Below are 21,918 nucleotides of genomic sequence, written 5' to 3'. Positions count from 1 at the left end.
CTTGATAACACAGATATTACACACAGAGACATAAACATTCAAGCAGGCAAAGGCACAAGTATAACTATTTCATTGATTTTAATTAAATTTTCCTGAGTATTGCAAGGTTGGCATATTTTTAATTTTACTTCCATTAAAGGGCGTGCTTGGTCTCACAGAGCCTTAATAAAATCTTCTTTTGACCTCTCTCCTTTCTCTGCTACAACCTAAATTTCTACATGAGAAAAGGACCAAAATATGTAATTTACTACTTCCATATGCTGAAATTTGCACACACCATCCCCTTAATTTAGACCACTATTCACTGTATCATAATAAGGAACATTCTGTTAAAATATGTCCACCTAGAGCTCAGTAGTCTTTGAATGCTAGATAAAATCATTCTATAAGGCTAATGAAGACAGAAACTCTGCCTGTAACAATATTAAGTTTGTTTTCTCTAGTGATTTGAAGAAGTGAGCAATCTGTCAGTAATACATTGAGGGAAATTACTTGTCTTGTAGGAATTCCCGCTGACAGTCACTCACTCACAGTGCTGACCCAAACATCTACCCACTGACAAACAAATTACAATGTCTAACTTTGAAAAGGTAACTAGCTGTTTTTAATTTTTATTGGTCTCACCAAATCTCTCTCATATTTACCCAATCCCCATTCTTCACTTTGTTAAGAAAAGAGGGAAAAAAGGAAGAAAGAAAGAAAGAAAGAAAGAAAATGGAAAAACCCATGATTTTTGCATTTGAAAAAAATATTACTGCCTACATCCAAGAGTGTTATGTCAGATAAAACTGTTAAACTGTGTCTAACCAACATTAAGACTGGCAGCCCTGCTAGTGACTGACTGGGTGAGTGAACACATTACTGAGACAGCATTGTAGAAATTAATTTTCTTCAATAAAGTGATTTTTAAGGCTCATATATTTCACAATCTAAACATATGTCACTGTTTCATAAACAAAATAAATGGATTAAAATAATACATTACTAATATGCTGACACATGGAGATATTTTAATTAGAAATACTTAAGCTGCGTGATATTTAACTGCTATATTTGTTGAAGAGGAGCATGCATCATTTAGTAAGACATAAGGCAGGTACATCACTTTGCATGATGTACCAAATCACCTCCAGTGTGAGCTCTCACTATCAGGTCACATTAGCCCCGCTGAAAAATCGTGTTAAGGATACAACAAACAGAGGAGACTCCATAAGAGCAGCCATCCACTAAAACAACTTCTTCATTGAAATAAGTCGTCACCCAGATTCTGGTTCCTGAGAATAATATTTCTTCATAAAGGGGCATGTTTAACACTTAGCTATTTAAAGGCCATATTTACATGACTGTCGCATTACATTGGCCTCTTTCCTGCATTCTTCTTGACTTACTTTGAGGGCCAGCACTAAAATAGCTGAGGAAAGCAAATGTCAACTATGCCCTGAAATTTATACGTGTGAGAGAATTGGAATAAGTAGAAATGTAATATATTGTTTACTGTACCAAATGCCCTCTGTTCTCTAAAGGTCAAAAGCATTGTAACCTTGGAGTTAGAGTTTCTGATTGTTCCCAGGGTTAAATACATTATCAAAATTAATGGTTCAAACCCCTCAACCTTCAGATATATGAGTATTCATGCCTCCATCTGCTGAACTGTTCAACTAAAAATAGTATTCTTTGGCCTTCCCTCTACTAATATTGTGCCCCTGAGGCAGGCTATGCAATGCTTCAGCAGTACACAGGATCTGCACCCAGCACTATAAAAAAGGTCATTTACTTTGTCTGCAACTAGAAGAGAGTATGAAGGAATGGGATAAAATGGGAGGGCAGAAAAGAAATAGGCAAATATGTGTTTAGTTATTTTTTTTTAACTGCATTATAAAAACTCCAGGTTCCAAGAACACAGCTGCAACTATAGTTAAGATTTGCCAAGGTTCATTAGTGTTATAAGCGATAAATTCTGAAGGACAAATTACACAAATAGTTTGGGGAAAGAGTTATGAACTAAAGCTTTTTTGTTTTGCTTTTTTTTCCTAGAGCTCACTTTGTTTAGGAATAACTCCAGCTAGCATCATTGTAATTCTTCCATTTCTATCAACAGTTTATCAGTCGTGCTTGAGAGAGTTGCGACACTTCCTTATTTATCTCCTAGACAGCTTTGTAGAAATATGTAAGAATGAAGGCAGGGGGCGATTTATAAAAACCAAATGGCATATAGTAACATTCCTTGTTTGAAAGTAAGGACATACAGGTGCCACTCCCAGCAACTAGATTCTTGCTACCAGCAGCATGAGAGCTGGAAAAACCCATTTAGTGATCAAGTCCACTCATTTAGTAAGATTGCTGGCCACACATCTCTAGGATCAGTTAATATCAGTGCAGCCATTTGACAGCTTGGGAAAAAGTTCAGGGAAATGGGAAAGGGAGAAAACTCTAGAGAAGGTGTATGTGAAGAGGAGCAAAAGGAAAATTATCGGTAGGTTTTACAGTTCATACTGATTAATTAAAGCAAGAAGCTTTTGTTACACACAGGTATCAAAACTGTTTCACATGCCACCACAGGTGTGCTTGGTAATAAATCTGCAAACTATTCACTGAGGCTGGAGGGGTGAACAGAAATAGCTTGTTTTTTCTGATCAGACTATACCTAGGAGAGCTGTTCCTTCATCATCTAGATACCCTCTCATGCCAAGAGTCCTAACAAGGCTTGGTCCTGTCTAAATTTTTGGCTGATTTGTTGAGGAAACTGGTGAGATGGGGCTGAGATGTCAATGGGAAGTAGGGAACACAGAGTTTTAGGTCTTTCTGTCAACAACATCATAAATTACACCTTTGTGAGATCAGTATACAGATCAAAAGAAACTATCTGGTATCAATCCAAAGCAGAGCAAGCCACCAATTCAGGAACCTAGACTGGCATAAAAGTGTGGTAGTCACTATTTCACTTCAGGATATTGAAAGCCACAAGTGAATATTAATGGTATTTGCCATAAGCTGATCAATGTGATCAAAAATTTAAAGAGAAGATGGGTCAAACTGGTCAGTTGCTGAAGGAGAACTTTTTTTCCTTTCTTTTTTTTTTTTTTTTTTTAATGCACTACCCATGAAAGTCAAACTAGTTACTTGAGAAACTGCTGTATATGATTTCAGTAAAGTTTTTTGTACTCATATAGATACATAATCCACTGGAGAACATAAATATCAAATTCAGAGAAAGTATATTTTTATAACAATAGCTTGATTAAGACAGACAAGTCATTAATTAGCAACTGTCCACTGGAGAAATATCCTCTGTGAAATAATTGCTATTGTTACATGATGTACCTGGTACCTAGTTCTCTGTTCTATGAGACTCAGAGCTTGCATAGAAGTTGCCCTAACACACAAAAGAACAAAAAAATTGCTGCTACCTCCTACCTAGAGCATGACCATCCAAATAAAAAAAAAATATAAGTAGAAAAAAAAAGGGGAGATTACAAGATTGAAGCTGGCAGAATTTCCTTAGCTGGATACAGATTATAGAAAATAATTTTGGAATTAATAGTAATGCCCTGATAAAGTTGAAATGTTAGAGCTACTGCAAAACTCTTTTACTTGACATAGCTTTGCTTCCCCAGGTTCTCCAAACATAGATATTACACACACACTCACATGTAGAAACAAAACCAAACCTGCAAATAAATTAGCTGTTTCTCCCACTGGCTGAAAGGAACAGAGATTAGTTTTGTGATCAGTATATTTAAGCACTTGGGAAATATTCAGATACCATGGTCACAGCATTCACATAAATAAATAAGTGGGTGGGGTGCATGGAAGAAAGGAAGCAGAACAGAGAAAGGGGGAAGAGAAGCAAAGATGGAAAAATGAGATGAAATGCTACACCCCTAACAGTCTTCATGACGCATCAGGTATAACAACAAATTCTCTCCAACAAACACACCCAAATAAGTGCTCATTTAGGGAACACAGAGAATTGACACAAAGAGAAAATTAATAGTAGGAGCAAATAAAATTTAGTTCAGGCACTTTAACAACCTGATGAGCAGGTATCAGCCAAAGGTTAAGTGTTTTGTTATTTAAGCTCTTATAACCATGAAACATTAAAGGTTTTGAAATCCCATAGAGATGAAATTCAAACAACATAGAAAGGGGGAGAAACACACAAACAAAAAAAGTCTTCTACAGCAAATATGTCTAAATGGAAATTCAGACCCCCAAGCCTGAATGTTCCTGAATTGACTAGCATGCATTTTTTGCTGGTTGTTTTCTGTTTAATTGTTCTTGTCATGTTTAACAACTCGGTCTATCATTTCTGCAAATTAATGAAAATGCATTATTGCTGTAGGTTCAGATCAAGTCTGATGTGCAAATATGTGGGTCAAGTTACAAATGGCTCATGTAAAGAAAAGAAGCAGGAATGTCTGTGGTTTAGATCCCATTTCTTTGACAGTTGAACAGTTTTCATCCTTTCTTGCCTTGCAGTCTTGTGTAGGCTCACTATTTGTTTTAATGCATTTCAAAGGCAGCAAAAATAGTCACTCTATTCACAAAGATGATTTCTGCAGTATTTTCCCAACTAAAGGTAATGAGACTTTTGCTTCAATAAGTAGTCAAATACTGACTTTCAAAAGATATCTGCTATTTTTCTTTTTGAGAAACTTCCTTTTGGTTTCAATCCTGTCCGAGGTATAGTCTTAACATCACGTTATTATGACCCAAAACTATTTTCAGAGATCTTTGCCTGCAGAGTCAAGGTGTTCTCTTTTCAAATGTTGATTTGAGGTTAGGTCAGACCTAAGCTCAAGGAGTCTTTCTTGTCAGCTCTGGACCATCAATGAACAGGGGTCAATGAACAAGTTCTGGTCACATTTTCACTTGTCCTAAGTTAAATTGGCAAGAATATCACCATAGGGTAAAGAGGAAAGGATTTTTAATTTGCTTTGACCCCTCTGAAAAAAAAAAAATAGGTAATCACAGATAGGTAAGCAAAGTAGATATTTAGATATTAGCATGGCAATACTTTGCTACTCTAGGCACAATTTATTCCTACTTTGCTTCTGAACCCGACTGTAACCTAAATCAAATAGGGGTTTCAAAGGTTTACTTGTAAATAGTTACATGCATCTTTAATGGCCTTTCTTCTCATGTTCACTGTCACTTTCTTTCCACACATTTTAACTCTGAAAGCTTTTGACTGTTTCTTCATTATTTATGACATTGTTGTGTCTTTTCTTCTGAAATTAAAAACTTCTTGCCACAAGAAGCTAGCTAATAATATGGCACATAAATCTTTCTTTCACAACATTTCATTCTATATGTGCCAAAAATAAATAAATGGCCAAACTAAGTCTCTAACCATGCCTGGCATCTGACCAGCTTAATGCACAGAAAGGTTGAGATTACCTAAATACAGAAGCTAAAAGACTTTGCAATTTATTGTATTGTCAGCACCACACAGTTAAAAAAAAAAAAAAAAAAAGGGAAAAAAGAAAAACCCAATAATGCACTTTTGTTTGGATACACTGACAATTATAGGTAGTGCATTGCAGCTACAGAGGAGGGAGCACATGAAAATAAAGTACAAAAAGATCTTTTAACTTATCTCCCATCAACTGTTCATTTAAATAAAAAAGTACCATTAACTGCCAATATAAAAGACACAGAACAATGTCTTTCACTCACAGTATCAAGGTTGGCTGCAAGTTTCTGTACTGTAAGTACATAAGGTGTTAATCCTCCTGGGCTGTGCTCAAAAATTATTTAACATTCAGGCTATTATTTAGCATACAGCTGGTTAGCAGTTTTCCCCTAAAATGTTGGCTTCCATCCCACATTTTTTTTGTTCTGGCACATACCTGGAGCTGTAAAGGGCTGAGTCCAGAAGCAGCAGCAGCTGCCATTGTTGATGGAATGAACTGCACAGGGTAGTTATCACCTGTCGGGAGAACAATGCGTGCAGGTTCAGACAATGAGCAGAGAATAGCAGCAGACATGTGCAAACAAGGCCCTAGGATTGCCTGTGCTCTACAGCACTTCTCTAAGCCTAAACATCTGCAAAAACAAAAGGCTTAGCTGGGCACGGACTTGCCATGCTCCTTGGAACTTTTTTTTTGTTAGCAGATAGCTGGTAGGCAAACTGGCAGAACATAAATATGATACTCGTGATTTTAATTTTCAAAAGCTAATGTTCAAATCAAGCGTGGAAGCCTGGGCACAAAATGGGTCTTATAACCACAGACACACACACGAGATACCCCAGGAAACCCCAGTGTCTCCCATAGCAAAAAAAAAAAAAAAATTTTCACCACATGTTCCTTAAAAAAATAAAAAATCTGTTATAACCCAAGAAATATCAGTCCTGTTTGATGCAGGGTGATTTCTTTTCAGTGTCAAGTGGCTCCTGGGACATGTACCCAATTGGCTCAACACAAGTTGAGGTTTCTTGTATTGCTTTGGGATTCTCTGTCTTGGGATAACTCCCTTAAGGTAGTCATAGAGAAGAACAAAATTAAATCACCTTTTAATATAGCTTGAAATACAATTTCAATTTTCTCTTAGATGTGGGGGCCTACTGAAGTCAATAGATTAGACAGGTGCTCAGTTACATGAGAATTCAGGTACTAAAATTTCCAAATTAAGTATTGTAACATCGTGTCTTATAGCATATCTATGGGTGTTCCCATAGATGAGCAGCACACAGTGCCATTTGGACTCCTAGTCAATGTAGGGAGCAAAAGAAAGCTGAAATAGCTTAGCAGTATAATCTGTAATATAAAAATGAACACAGTGATGGATAAGAAGCTGTGATTTAATGGAATATCACTTTGGCTCCAGCTACTTATTTAAAATCAGTGTTATATACTATCTGCAAGCTACATTTTAACAGGCTGTGCGTTTTTTAGATATTTTTACAATAATCAGTCTATTTTATACAAAATAGACCATGCTGAAAGCAGAATGTAGCAATAAGGGAAAATACAGAAATCCAGTATAATATAGTCAGGACATTCCAAGAACTAGATTTTTTTTTGTCAACCCCCTCAAATAAATAAGAATAGGTAAAATTTTTGCAGTCATGAGACTCCTCAGAACTCTTTCTTTTTACCACATGAAGTTCGATTGTATCCAGTTCAGTAAAAATGTTTGGCTGTTTCACTTTTTTAATAAACTGTACATGTCTAATCCACAAGGTCTCTTTGCATCATATCCATAATACCTCATCAGGCCATTGAGCACAGTATGTGCTTGTACACAGTCCAGTAACAATTGGATTCTGATTGCATATGGAGCTCTGCTACAATGCATTCACTCACACTATATTGTATTGGTATCCTATGGAGTAATGTTCAAAATATCTCCTCTTATTTTTCCCATTCCATGAGGCTGATTTTAGTGTGCAATGATGTTGGGTTTCTTTCTTTAAAAAACAAAACCAACAAAAAAGATTTCTAGATTATTTTCTTAAAGTACTTAAGCTGTCTCTTTATGGTTAAATAATTCCACTCATCTCTTTGATGTTTATATGAAATTACCTGAATAAATAAGATCCTAATCTAAGTTAAATAATGTTTCTTTCAGAAATATCTTACAAGGTTAAAAAAAAAAAATCACAAGGATGTTGAATTAATGATGCTTTAAATGGGGGGGGGGGAATAACCATCTGACTTACCAGCATGGACTGCCTTGCAGAACATTTCGGAGGCATTCTTTCTTTAAATATCATGAATTATTCATCCCTGTTCCACACAGCAATCTCTTCTTTCTCCCTCCCCCTCCGCATACACTTTTTAAGTTCAATACCAGTTGCTTTATTTGTACTAAAACATTTTCCATGTCAAACATATTTTAAAAAATCAAACTCTAAAAGAATTCCCTGCGGCACTCCTTTTTCACAGCTGTCATGCTCCTATGGTTTGAAATAGCCAGATATTTTATACCCACATGCACACACACACACACAGAGTTTTTGGCTTCACAGTTAATTTAATAGTATCTTCACCACACCCTGTACTGTTGTCTTGCTCACCTACTGGCTGCAGTGCTGTCTTTTGTTGCAGGAAGAAGAATATTCATAGAGTTATGCCATTTATCTGTTATTAAAACCCAATACTGTCCTGTTTCACCCTTATTTTAATATGTTAAATTATGGCTAAGTCCTGGTATGTCAGCAGCATCTTTGTGCTGAGAAGAAAAATTAATACTCCTTCAGCTCTGGAGTACTTTGTTGACACCAAGGAGTAAAAGCAGAGCAAAAGTACTTCTTTCTCCCTTGAGCAAACTGAGCATGCAAGGAGTGCTCTGGATTTAATTTTTAATTATGGAGGTACATATTTCCCCCTCTCATTTTCTCAGTGCAAGAATGGATCAAGAAGCTCCTCCATAGCTCAGTCAAAGTATTGTAACAATTTTTTCCAAATTTGTTTCTCAGTTTGGAATGCTTGCGTGAGGATCCATTCTTTTAAATTTGTACAAAGGGCAGGAGGACATGTTCAAACAGGTCTGCCTTAAGTGCTGGTGTGTGCTAGCTTTTGATAACCAGGAGTAAGAAGAATGTTGGAAAAAGAAAATCTGTCATGTTTTGCAAACTGATCTTTTCAATCTCCTTGCTGTGATGATTGTCTATTTACATTTGGCTGCTGTTGTTTATATATAAATTGGTGTTTACAAGCCATGGAAAATTATGCCAGACTTCTGTTTCATTTGTCAGGTTGAGCAACATTTCCAAATGAATAAAAGCAGTGAGCAATTGTGCTGTGTTATTCTACACAGAAATAATGTAAATGTTTTTTTTTGTCTTGGATGAAGAGATGAACCTTAGCAGACTTTATTTATAGGATGTATAGATTTACCTTCCAGATCAAGGCTTTGTGAGCTGCGAGGAAAGAAGGATGTCTGGGTTTTGTGAGACCCAGAGTAGGGGGAAGATGCTGCCTTATTATCAGTATTTCCTAAAACACAATTGTAAGACATAAACTGGCTCTCCTCATCTGAGTTACAAAGCTTTTGGCTTGATGATGTTCCCACCATTTTGGGATTGTCTCTTCACAGTCACGGAATGAGAGGAAATGGAGTTGGAAGAGCTGCAAGAAGTCAGCAGTTCCAGGGCTCTATCCTTCCAGACATTATGGACAGATGGAGCAAAGCGTACCTCAGGTGTTGTCAGGATACTGCAGGGAGAGAGATGGACGTTCCCACGGTATTCCTCACGGGGCCTGAATTTTGCTTGACCAGAGCCATCAGGGTTGAGGAAGATGTAAACAGAGGTAGCATCCTAAGGGAATACTGTGGAGCATCTCCCCTGTCCCATGGCACTGCTTCAGTTGTGCCTTTATCCTGGGTAGGGTTTGCTGCAGCTCTGCCTTATTGCCATTCTCATGTTGCAGCAAAACCAGTTTCCCCCACAATTTTCTGTCTGCAAGTAATGTTTGCAAAACTATGAAATTTCACTGCGAAGTCCTACCTGACAATATCCAGCTGCCTGCCATCATTTCCAGCTTTTACATCATTATTTAGGACTGATGCACATATGATTGCTACAACAAATCCTGAGGTTTCAAAGTCCTTGTTCCAACCAAGTAAAACCCAACAGGGGACACGACTCCCTCAGCCCTGGGGAATTTCCATTAGAAAAGGGATTCATGAAGCCATGAAAACACACATGGGCAACCCAGTACACAGTGGATTTGGTGTGTGCCTCCTGTTTTCACCTGCCAGGAGGAAGAGCAGCCTACTTACTTACCTAAAAAGAGAATACTTACATATGGAAAATCTAAACCACCTTAGAGCTTTAGGAAAAAACTTCTGAAAGACCTACTCCAAATGGAAATTGCAATGTCAGATATCAGAGAAATCTAAGAGTGTGTGAGTGATGTGGATTAGTTACAGTAATCAAGGAGTTTAATTAGTTCGATGGCGAATATTTCACACTATTGGAATGTTCTGAATTCCAGCCTGATGACAATAAGCCTGACAGTTTTGTTTGTCATGCTTTCCCTAATAATATTACTTTCTCTGATTTGCCCCAGTGCAACTAGAAGCAGAAATCAGACCAAAATGTTGACTTCTGCCACCAGCCTAGGAAATGAGTTTCCATTTTCACATTGCATTGTAGTGTAGCAAAATCTCTTGTAAATTATTTTTGTGCATAAAGCTAAATGCTCTAATCATGGGCTTTATGCCATTCTTGTACAAAATATGAAAAAAAAGCTTTGAAATACATTGCAGCATATCATTCAACAAACCTGTCTAAATTGAGTTTTAGTCTACTCAATGTCTTTATTTTCAATAATGTTTTTGAGAGATACTATCCAGATCTGGCAAAGAAATGGTACAATGCAAAACATTTGCAGGACATTTTTAAGCAAAAGTGATCATACATTTTGAAGTCCCATGGGCTGCCATTATGCAACTGGCATGGTCATTAGCCCTCTACTCTCTGCTTAGAGCAAACTAGCTCTGTTTGAGATCTGCTCAACTTATGGCCTGGCTCCTACCTAGCATTGCTTTATATCTTTACTCCATCATCATCCTGCTTCCCTGTATCCTCTCAGCCACAAAACTTGACTGAAGTAATGCTTTAGTCACTGAAAGATGGTGGAGGGAACTGCCTTTCCTTTATCCTTATCTTCCTCCTCCTACTCACTGCCTTGTCATCTTGACCCAGGGCACTAATGGGGACAAAATAATCATGTTCAAGGATACTAAGTCTTTCTGGATGCATGTGTTTAGCTAAATGAAGGGAAAATTGCAGTGGGAGAGGAGGTATAATGGTACCCATGTTGCCCACCAGTTCCAAGCAGTAAGTGTAGTGGTCACAGCCAGAGCAGTTGCTTTGCTCTCCTCGGAATGCAAAATAATTCTATTAACTTTGTAGCATCTCTGGGCAAGTATTAGCTTCCTAACAGCTGCCACTCTCAGCTTCCCCCTGGAATAAGTGGCAACCCCCACAACCAGGTACTCTACAAGACTCGTCAAATGCCTGCAGGTCAATAGTCACAACAGTCATTTGAGATGCACAGCGCCCTCAAGTTTTAATTAATCCGGTATACAGTATAAATACTGAAATATGTATAAAAAATTAATTAGGTGGTCTATGCAGCTCTGATTTCTCAATTAGTACTTACCATGCCGGAAAATTATATTACATGACTTTGAGATACATAGGAAGCATGGGACTTTGGGGATTTTTTTTTCTAATGCAATTATTACTTGTCATCAGCACTTGCTAACTTTGGCCTGTTTCACCTCCTAGAGCTCCAAAATACTGTGGGGGGAGGGCTACAGCCATCTCAATGTTATAGATTCTGTCAGGCAGAAGGAAGGTTTCTCCTGTCAGGCTTTATCATAGCTATATATCAGCAAGTCCTTAAGTTTCCTGCTCCAAATGATTTGCTGATCTCAGAAGTTCATGAGCAGCAAGACATGTACTGGAAGGGCCTCAGAACCTAATAAATGCTCCTCTCTTCTACAGGACCTTCAGCTGAGTGTACAAACTACTCTATTTTGCTAAAGAATACCATTTTATTCCTCCAAGGCCTAGCGTTGGTGTGCAAATCTGCAACAGCTTTGTTTTTGGTAAGTGCTGCCTTGGCATTGAACTAAACAGCCATGATATTGGTTCCCAATTTAGCCCAGGAAAATATTTCTGCATGGACATGGACACGTAATCATACCCCTGCTTGTACACCAAGGCAGGACTTCTCATCCTGGCTGGCTTGTTACACTAACACTGATGCACTGCTCCCACTTTGGAGCCAGCTTATATCTAGCCTGTTTTGTAAGCAAAGCAGATTAAGTGACTGTGCACAATATTCAACATTCCCTAAATGACACAGTCAGTTCCAAACTTACTTAGTCCCCAATGCTGCTATTATTGAAATGCTTCTCACTGTATTTTCTGAATGTCAAGTAAAACTGGCAGGGTCAAAACCCAGTCTTGCCAATGTCAAAATGCAGTAAAATATAACAGAAGCTAAACCTGTAACCTAAAAGAAAATGGTAAGCATCTGAAGGGTTAATCCTGTCTTCCCTCAGAGGTATGAGCAAGCCTAACCTGACAGTTCTGCAGGTGAAAGTTTCATTTCTCACAAAAGTAAAAGAGTACAGGTAGTAGCAGTCAAGTTCATAAATATTCCTCAGAAATGACTTTGAAGAACCCTCTCTATGAAAGAGTATAGCTTAATCTCCCGTTTCATTAATTCCTTAACTACTGTGCCGAGAGTGCCAAAAATAGGAATTAATCAATACCAAGTGTAGTTAACAGCATTTTTTTAATCATAATATGTCTCTGACAGAAGCTACTGACCTGCCCAGCTACCTTTGCCAAACATGCAGTAGAATTAAATATATATATTAAATATATAAATATATATATATATAAAGATATAAATTCTAACTCCTTTAAAGACACTGGTTATAACCAGATAATTGTGACTTTTACTAGCATCATCTGGAATTAAACCACTAACATCAGCAAACAGCATCACTTCTTTCCAAGATATCTAGTCCTAGGCTTCTTCCTGCATTTCATTCTTCTAACTTTTCTTACATATCTCTCTTTCTGCATGCCTGGAAGTAAAGAAATGCCCTAGAGCCATACCACCACCTGTTAGGAGGCCAGTGGGATCAAGTTAGATAGGTATTATGAGGAACACTGTAGAATACATCCAGAAAATTGGTCATGTTCAGGAAAACGTGCTGGTAAGGCTTTTTCCTAAGTCATTTTTGTACCAAGAATTCTACAGAGCCAAAATTAACACAACATGATTGAACATAATGCCTTTCAGGGGGCAGCACAACCATCAGCTGAATTACTAATGGTCACTACTCAGAAAGCATCTCAGATTAAAACAGGAAAACCAAGGAAAGCATGTGCTTTCTCTTGACTGTGAGAAGTAAGAATTAGCCAGGGCATTTTAGGCAATTTCTACAGCTGGCAACCCTTTGTCTTTGGTCCCTAACTGCTGTGAGGTAGTGATGGTTGTGCAGTTTGTCAAATCAGACAAGAACTTTGGGATTTCAAAACCTGAAATTAAGATAGCTAGACAAAAAACTGTGTTTAAAGAGGAACGTCTCTGGACTAAAGAGACAGAAGGGAGTGGGACAAATGGAAATACTTGCTGAAATCCTGCTTGGCCTCATTTCATCTCATACTAAGTAAACTTGCTAGAAAAGATTCTAGGTTCAACCTGGCTTTTAATTAGCATCATCATCTATTATGAGGCTTTACATTGGATTTGACCCCATTCCTATCACAGTCACCAGCAAAATCACCACTAATATCAGTGGGAACAGGATCAATGTTTTACTTTGTACACTTCATATTTAATGAATAAAAAAACCCTGTTATTTATGTTTTGTAATTATTAGTTATCAGGTTAATATGCTAAAGGCAGCTTGACAGAGAATACTATTAATGAGCAAAATAAGGTTGCTGCTTCTGGACTGAGGTCACTTACAAAGAATGTACAAATGAAAATAAGGTTGACTTTTATTTACTTAAATATCTTCCTACATTGAATTCCTTTGGCAAAGTGTCTTTAAACATTTAAAGCCCTGTTTACAAGGAGGCTCTGAAAGTAGCTTCAAACCATTATATCCCTAATTGAATTCCCCAGGAGTCCTGTAAACTCAGAGGGAAAAAAAGAAAGAAATCATAGCATTTGCTAAATCATCTCAAAACATATTTCACTGCAAGGTTATGTGACCTATTAGGAGTCTGAATGATGACTGGAACTGAACTACTGAAACCTTTTATTAATCAGACTGAAATCAAACAAAAAAGAATTTTGCCACGAAAAACAAATATTCTGAAGATAACAGAACTAATTAAAGACATGTAGTTTTTGTATAGGGCAGACCAGATGCAAATTGCTAGGCAAGTGGGCCACTATATTTGAAGCAAATGACTTTGTGGAAATTAAGTTTAAAAAAATCATGATGTTCAATAACCAATAGTCTATCCACCTCCTTCAATCCAGAAGTATTTTTTCAAGTGGAGTTGCAAAAGCTCCACATAATTTCCAATCAGCTATGCCTGTTGTGTATCATCTGTATGAGACAGATCACACAAGAAACTACCGTACATGTCTTAAAATGCGCAACAGCCTCGCATCCCTGTGAGCTTACCTGGCTTGTATGTTATTCCTGGGGGGAAGAGGAATCCCTGCTGGGCTGCAGCAGCCGCTGCCAGTGTCCGCTGGTCGTGTGGAAAAATTGGGATCATGAGCGGAGGCATGTGACCCTGAACCTGCTAAACAGAAGACAGCCTCTGATCAGAAATAGCACAAATTTGTCTTGACAGGTATTTCTCCAACACTGATAGTGTTCCTGCGTTCACACAGTCCCCCGGAACCTTCACCCTAATGCAATCCCTGCCAACTTCACATTATCACATCAAAGCCCTCACAAACATTGTTTTCCCTCAGTGTCAAAGGTGTAACAGTCTCAGTGAACTGCATGTTTCCCTACTCCTTCCTGGTTCTCTATTACGTTGTTTTGGGTTTTTTTAATTAGCATTCCCTGCCCTGGCACAAGATAAAAAGGTAGAAAACACACCAAGGTTTTTATTAAAAGTAGTGTGGTATGTATTTCTATTCATTTTTCACAAATTTTCTCATCTTTGGTCACACAGCGATGAGCATTTAGAAGCAACCTAACACTGCAGTATCTACTTTGATGTTCAGATTTTAGCAACTTTAGGAAAATTTTAATTCTGAGATCTTACAACATGGTTCACATAAATACCATCAACTAAGGTATGTTATTTCAAAATCTCACCAGAGTACTAAAGAGCCTTCTAGTCAACACCACAACTCTTAAGATTTAAGGCTTCAACATTTTGGCTCCTATACAAACTAACGTACTTTTCCACACACACCTCACTATAAGAAATAAATTACTTGTCTGTCTAAGCAGTTTTACAGCTTTATGTGCTATCATGTAGCTTGGTAATTATAGAGCTGCATTCAGAGACCATTTCAGAACAAAACCTACTATATCAAATTTAATTTGACCATAATAAATGTATCAAAAAACCACAAACATGCACAAAGGAAAAAATTCTTCTCCTTATACTAGCATTTGTATTCAACATATAGAGAATTATGTGATAAGATGATTACCACAAGGTAATTTCCTAGTTCCTTAATTTACAGTACCTGTGTTTCAGAGACAGTGGCTAGGATCTCAAAGAATTTTTATCATCATTTCTTAATCCCAGACATACCCAAGGGTTTGACTATAATTTTTCTGATTAGCACTTAAGCAAACATATAATACTTTATATATCAAAGCTAGTAAATGTAGGAAAACATGGGGGTTTAGACAGAAAAAAAATTCCCTCATTGTACAATAAATCGGTGGAATTAAACACTATTAAAAACTTAAAGTACACTTCAAGCAATTTTTTGCATTTAATTCCTGAAAACTTTCTTGGTCAAATCCCATATGTTGACCTATGACATTGCTTAAATAGTGCCAAATTTTCTTGTCATATCCCCATTACTTTCACAACCATTGATGCAGTGCAGAAATGCTACTGTGTGTGTCTATGAGGGTTAATTTACCAACAACTCTTCTCTTGGGAAAGCCTCAAGATGGAGGTTAATAAAGGCCAAGCAAAAAATAAACACTTTACAGTATTTTTTGAATCCATTCCTCAGGAAAATCAACTTATAATAAAAAGGTCTTTGTGCAATTACTGCTATGGCACTGGGGCGTGAAAGAAACTAGCTTTACGCAGCTATTTCTCTCATTTTAGCTGAGGTAAGCCTGGCTGTGTGTTTGAAGTTATGCATGAAACTTGGTCAGATTGGAGTTGATCCCCATGCGCCCAGAAGAGGCATTCAGCTCTGGTAATATGGTGCTGGTTTTGCTGCCTAGTGTTTCTATACGTCGGCTCTACAGGAGCACAGCAAAGGAAAACCACAGGCATTGTTTGATAGAAGCAACTGCACAGGAAGAAATTCAATGCAATATAACTTGCAAAAATTTGTAGTAGTTCCTAAATTACATCTAATCAAATGGAGCCAAACTCATAAGAAATATCCCCCACATAAAGTATTTACATGGAGCTGCAGAGGTACAAGACTCCAACACAGTCTCACAAGACACAGAAGAGATCAGAGTGCTGTGGTTTGAGTGAAGGTGCAAACACACCCACTGCAATATTTCACTCCATTGTGTCATAAAGATAATTTGAAACATATCATAACCAAATCCTACAATGCATTCCTGTAGATTTTGATCTACTCAGCTGTATAGATTTTGCTTAAACTCAAATAAAAGCACTTCTGTAAGTGTGGGGAATTACCATTTCAAGTTCTGGCTATCTGCTATTCTTCCTACTCTGAATTCAGGAGCAGGTCTTCAGTCTATATAAATCAGCATAAATTTGACTATAGGTTACATTTTGGCTGTAAGTTTGAATTTACAGTTAAGAGACTTAAATAGACTGAAAAAAGCTCATACTGAAAGGCCACCATTCCCTCATTCCCTCCCACAGGTCTTCCCTCTGACACATATGAAATGCTATTCCTATGTAAGTGTTGATTTCACACAGAATTATTTTATACATAGGTATCCATTTTCAGCACAGGTCAACTAAAAAGCACAAATAAGCACTGAAAAGGAAGAGAATGTAAAAGTATCACTGATCACAGAGCTATTAAATACATAAAATGAATGCAAAAATATCCAGTTAACTTCTTAATTTCTGACAGTTTCTATTCCTGAGGGTTTTATTACTATAAAGATGATGGGTTTGATTTTACTGGGGGGGGGGGGGGGGGGCGGGGTGGAGAAATTGGGAGGAGGGGTTGATTGGTGTACTTCATAAAATCGGCTACATGCCCAGAAATTTTAATTGCTGAGATGTTCCTCAGGTCTTTCTGAAAACCAAGACGGGAGCAGATGCCCAAGAAACACTCTGACTCTGTCTCTTCCCATTCGTAAAAATACCCCATTGTTGGATCGGCACTTTCCCCTTTTGTCTCCTCTGTGCTAAGTCGCTGATGATGCCATTTTTTGCCATCTGCCCCAGAGCTTCATTAAAGATACATGAATGGACTAACTGGGCTGCTGTCTTGTGAGGAACAGGTGCTATTGATTGTCCCCAAAGACCTGCACTAAAGATCTCACTCAGAATACTTGAGAAAGAGCATCTGCAGCAGACAGTCAGAGAGTAACTTGGCAGAGCCCATGCTATGAGCTAATATGCAGAGACACTCAGGGGGACTCATTTTCTCTTTCATGAAGTTTGGTTGTTTTTTTGGGTTTTTTTGAGGGTGTTTTTGGGTTTGGTTATTTTTTGGTTTTTGGGAGTTTTTTGACAGGTAGTAAATGTTTGATTTTGAACAATTCTGCCAGTCTGCATTTTCAACTGAATTTACAAACCCTGGAGGAGACCAGAATATATTCTCTCCAAAATTCAGTTCTGCTGCCTCAAGTACATTCAACTCTTACATAAAGCTACCTCATGAAATTAATCTTTGTTTCTATACAACAAGCTCAGGTTAACTGTGTTAAACAGAAAAATCTGCCAGGATTAGGGAACATTTTAAAGGTAGTGTACCATTCCTTTAATATCCCATCACAACTCTGACGGCCCTTGGGAACTGATTACAGCACTTCCTTGCCTGAGATCTAAGTCAGGAAGCAACTTTAGAGCAAATCAGCCCTGATTAGTTCAAGAAGCAACTTCCAGTTTGATTCTCCCTGAAATAATAAAAGCTGGTGGCCTGTTTGATAAACTGGGCAAATCTACACTGCTTTGTCCCACACTTCTGTGAGTAATAATCTCAGAAATTGGCTGGACAATCCTACTTGTTAAAAAGTCATTGATAGTTAGTGTTTTGCATGGAAAATGTAAGCCAGAGTGATATGTTATACAAAAATAATGTTTTGAATTAAAATGATCTGCCTCTTTCGGATAAGGAGCACAGCACGTTTAGTGAGATTGAAGAGGAGGAAGAGTTTTATCTTTAAAAACCAAAACTGCCTCTACAACAACTAACATTGCAAGTAGAGAAGTAAAGGCATCCAGAGAAAAGGGTGGCAGCACTGCAAGCAAAGAAGCAGCTCACACATTTCTGCTTAGCTGTGAGGATCACAGGTTTCAAGAGCAGAAGTAATCCCACCTTATAATGGCAGATGAATTCCTCTTCCTTTAGAAGATCAAACTTTGCAAGCTGCCTCTCTCTGCATAATCTACTTCAGTAAAGAGCAAAAGTGCCATCTTTTTGCTCGAGAGCAAACACAATCTTTATCATTTTTATCCCTTCTTTAAAGCTTTTTTTTTCTATTACATCCAGCACTAGAATAAAGCAGTTTGAATGGCTAAATACGCTCTAATTGCTTACAATAATCCAGCCTTGCTATTTAAAATTATTGCCACCCCCTTCTCCAATCAATTAGATTGCTGGACCCTGTTCTCAAACTGTGGAAGTCTTGAGATTTGTTTTGAATCTAACAGACTGCTCCAGCACAAGTTAGCTGAGAAACTAATCTTTGAATTTACTGAATTGACATTTTTTTTTTGTAGTATAGGATGAACAGAACCCTTTGTTTGTGTGATGTTGCAGCCACTGTGAGAACATAATTTCTCACAGGGAGGTTTAGACTTCTCATAGTTTAAGTTTTAATTTCAACCTAAGACTTCTTAAATTCTTGAGTAATTGGCACACCCAGGCTACAACTTTAACCTAAGCCCTCACAGAGCTTTGAATTTCCATAGTAAAAATGTGTTGGAAATTTTCTAGTCTCTCATTTAGAAACTACAGTGTAATAGATTTCCAGGTAATGGCAGTATATCAAGTAAAGATGTGAATTTTCAGACTGCTCAAAATGTTTATATGATAGAACGTAGTGGCCATAACTGATAGCTCAACAGGTTATATTTTAGGTTGATTCATTTTAAAATAAGTCTTAATGGCACTGAAAGAAGTGTTTGTGCTCCCAGAACTCTTAGTGCAATATTTTAAATATCCTGTATATGATATGTACTTACTTCAGCTGCATTTTAAATAGTCTCTATGCAATACATGGCACTGCTACTTTTATATCACTGTCAGATTTTTATGTATTTCAATAACTAGTGTTGGGCTTTGTTGTTTTTTGGAAGAGAAGAAATATTAGAAGTTTTGATAATTTAAATTTTATTTTGACTAAGTCATTTTGGGGGATGCTGCAAGAACACAAACAAGATGTTGCATAAAGAAGTAGGGACTTCTTTTATGAAAACTTAACATGTGAAAGTTAGAGGGACTGTGTAAATGTTAAAAGCAGCTACATGCTAGGATTTCTGCAGGTTTGAGCTTAAATCTCCTCCCCAACTCTGCCAATATTGTCATGAACTCATGCCATCACTGACCCTTTTCATGGTCCCAGAAATTATCTATTTAGAAAAACTGCAGAGGAATTGTACAATAATGTTTTTTTAAGTGTCTTTGGTTATAGTTAAATGTTGTGATTGTTTTATTTGTGCTGTTCTGGTGAAGCAAAGTAGCCACAAGGGTGGGTGAGCTGTCCAGTTCAGTTATGAAGGACCTGGCTACTTTGTATGCAACTGTGGCTGGGCCTTTGCTCTCAGAAATGTAACTGATAAACTCCCCAGGCTTTGGCTTAGCGGCCATCAACGCCCAACATCCCTTGATGTAAAGGCAATTTGTGAGGGTGGACCCAAACAATTCAGCGAGAAACCCCCTCTAGGGAATAATCCCAGGGAAGCACCAGTGACTTGGCAGGAGGAGGAAAGGCAACTGGAAAAAGATGGGCTCCAGAAGATCCAAAGTGACCTCCTAGTCACTGTGTCATAGCTGGGTCACTGAAAATCATGTCAATATAGCTCCCACATTGAGAATTATTCAGAGACTTCTTTCTGCTCCTGCTAGCAATACAGAACTGCTGGAGATCTATCTGTATAGGGAGGTATATTATGTTCTAATTTATCTGCCATCTAATTATCTACAGTCTAATTGAAAAATGTTTCCTCTCAGTGAAAGTACATGAGCCACAAAGAAAATGTCTGCTGATGGGATCCCAGGGGAAGCGTTGGTAAATAAACAGCAAAAAAGATACCATAGACTTGCAAAGTGAGAACATTTCATACTGTAAATACTGTGGAAAAAAATACGTAGCCCACTATTGAATTTGTAAAGGGATTGTAACTGCTATTTTCTTTCTTTTCCCCTATCATTTTTTCCATTTGTCCAATGCATCAGCATGATTTGGAGATTTAAGTCTACTGCAGTGGCCACAACATTAATGTGAAAATTGCAACCATGATTATACAGCAAAATAGAGCATCCTTATTTTTTATTATGTTTTTTCCTCACCACTTTGAAACTTGAGATTAAATAAACTTAAATTCCATCTACTTGAGAAATCAAGAAGGAAGCTACAGAAAGATACTGACAACATCACTGAAAACAGAACAGTTTCAAACACTAGATATCATTTCATTTCTATTAGCTTCTCGTTATGTTGCCCTGTTTTTATCTAGCTCCTTAACTATCTGGAAATATAGAATTCAACTTAGGATGATCTCATGGAGTTAGGAGTATGATAAATGGTAATTAAATCTATTTAAATTGTCTGTATTTTAAGAAACTCTCACTAGGAGGGATGGAGAACATCTCTGCTATAGAGAAATAAATAAAACATGTTATGCAAAAGTGAATTTATGGTTCATTTGGAATTAGAGATCTACCACCTTTTCAATCCATACAAATGCATAATCTTGTCAATTAAATATTATTGTTAAGGTCTAGTAGTATGTTAAAATCACTTTAAAGTGCAACTAAGGAAAATTCATGTGTGTTTATTACTCCTTAAGGGTCTATTAGTGGGTATTTTATTCAGATTTGTGTTGTAAAATCTGCATAAACTCAGCATATTGTTATCCCCCTGTGTGCATTTGTTTGGTTAAAGCATAACAGCAAATCTCTATTACTGGAACTTCTGGAAAAGTCAAGAGAACTAAAACAGTCCTAATTTTAATCAGATACAAACAGTTATCTCTACAGAAGTGAAGAGTTGACTATTATGCAAATTGTCACAGTTAGTGGTCACCAAGCCATCACAGAAGACTGAGCAAGTCAATTATTTCAGATTTTTCCAAAGACTAGTGAAGATGTATGTTTCTCATTGGCACCTTGTCTTATTCACACCAAAATAAGAAAAATATTGCAGCCTAGTGATACTTGTTGATATTTTTTTACACAAAAGCTCCATTACTTCAGTTCAAATCTAAATATAAATTATGTTAGAAATCCCTTATTAGCTATGTTTTAATGGTGATACCAAAATGTGCAAATTTTGGAGTACACTGACATTTCCTGTTGGTGGAAATATTTAGAGCAAAAGATGCTTTAAAATTTGTGTATGGTATTGCTACTTTCAAGAAGAGTTTCTCCCCACATATCTTTTCAAGACAGAATACTTCTTTTTGAATACTAACAATCACTAGTTATTAACATGAAACTAATTCCCTCAATGTATGGTATAAAAAAGTCATATCAGACCACAAAACTGATGGTTACTAAATACTGTCTTTCACTTTAAAGAGTATGTCCAGCAGAAGTAGGAATAAAAACAAAACCAACTTTTGATGACTGATCAAAAATCCTTCTGCACCGTAGAGGTAAAAAAAGGTGCAACAAAAAAGAACATATTTAAGCAAATATAGAATATATTGGAAATTCAGGAGGGGCAGCAATAAAAATGGGAATTCTGACATTTGCTTCACTGTTGGAAGAATTTTGTCCTGAGCAGCATATTATTTTTAAAGCTGTCTATATTTTCACAGATATTCCATATTATAATGTCACTTCATAAGGACTACTACATATTTTACAAGTATTAATTAATTCAAGCTCAAAGACTCATTCAGGAGAGAGTATTACAGCTACAGTTTACACAGAA

At 37.2% G+C, this 21,918-nt stretch overlaps 1 protein-coding gene across 11 annotated transcripts in view; it reads right to left on the bottom strand.

The window, feature by feature from the left end:
- SOX6 (SRY-box transcription factor 6) overlaps positions 1-21,918 on the bottom strand; it is a 369,094-nt gene that overhangs the window by 85,667 nt on the left and 261,509 nt on the right. For 8 of the 11 annotated variants that reach the window (XM_053944612.1, XM_053944613.1, XM_053944608.1 and 5 more), the window contains 2 exons: positions 14,125-14,248; positions 5,853-5,932 (listed from right to left, as the gene is read on the bottom strand). In XM_053944612.1, the coding sequence (XP_053800587.1) occupies positions 5,853-5,932; positions 14,125-14,248 (204 nt within the window). The remainder of the gene's footprint in view (positions 1-5,852; positions 5,933-14,124; positions 14,249-21,918) is intronic. The other 3 variants (XM_053944609.1, XM_053944617.1, XM_053944618.1) reach the window with 1 other exon arrangement.

The sequence above is a fragment of the Vidua chalybeata genome, chromosome 6, assembly GCF_026979565.1.
Source record: "Vidua chalybeata isolate OUT-0048 chromosome 6, bVidCha1 merged haplotype, whole genome shotgun sequence".
NCBI lineage: Eukaryota > Metazoa > Chordata > Aves > Passeriformes > Viduidae > Vidua > Vidua chalybeata.
This window is presented reverse-complemented; position numbering and strand designations above follow the sequence as displayed.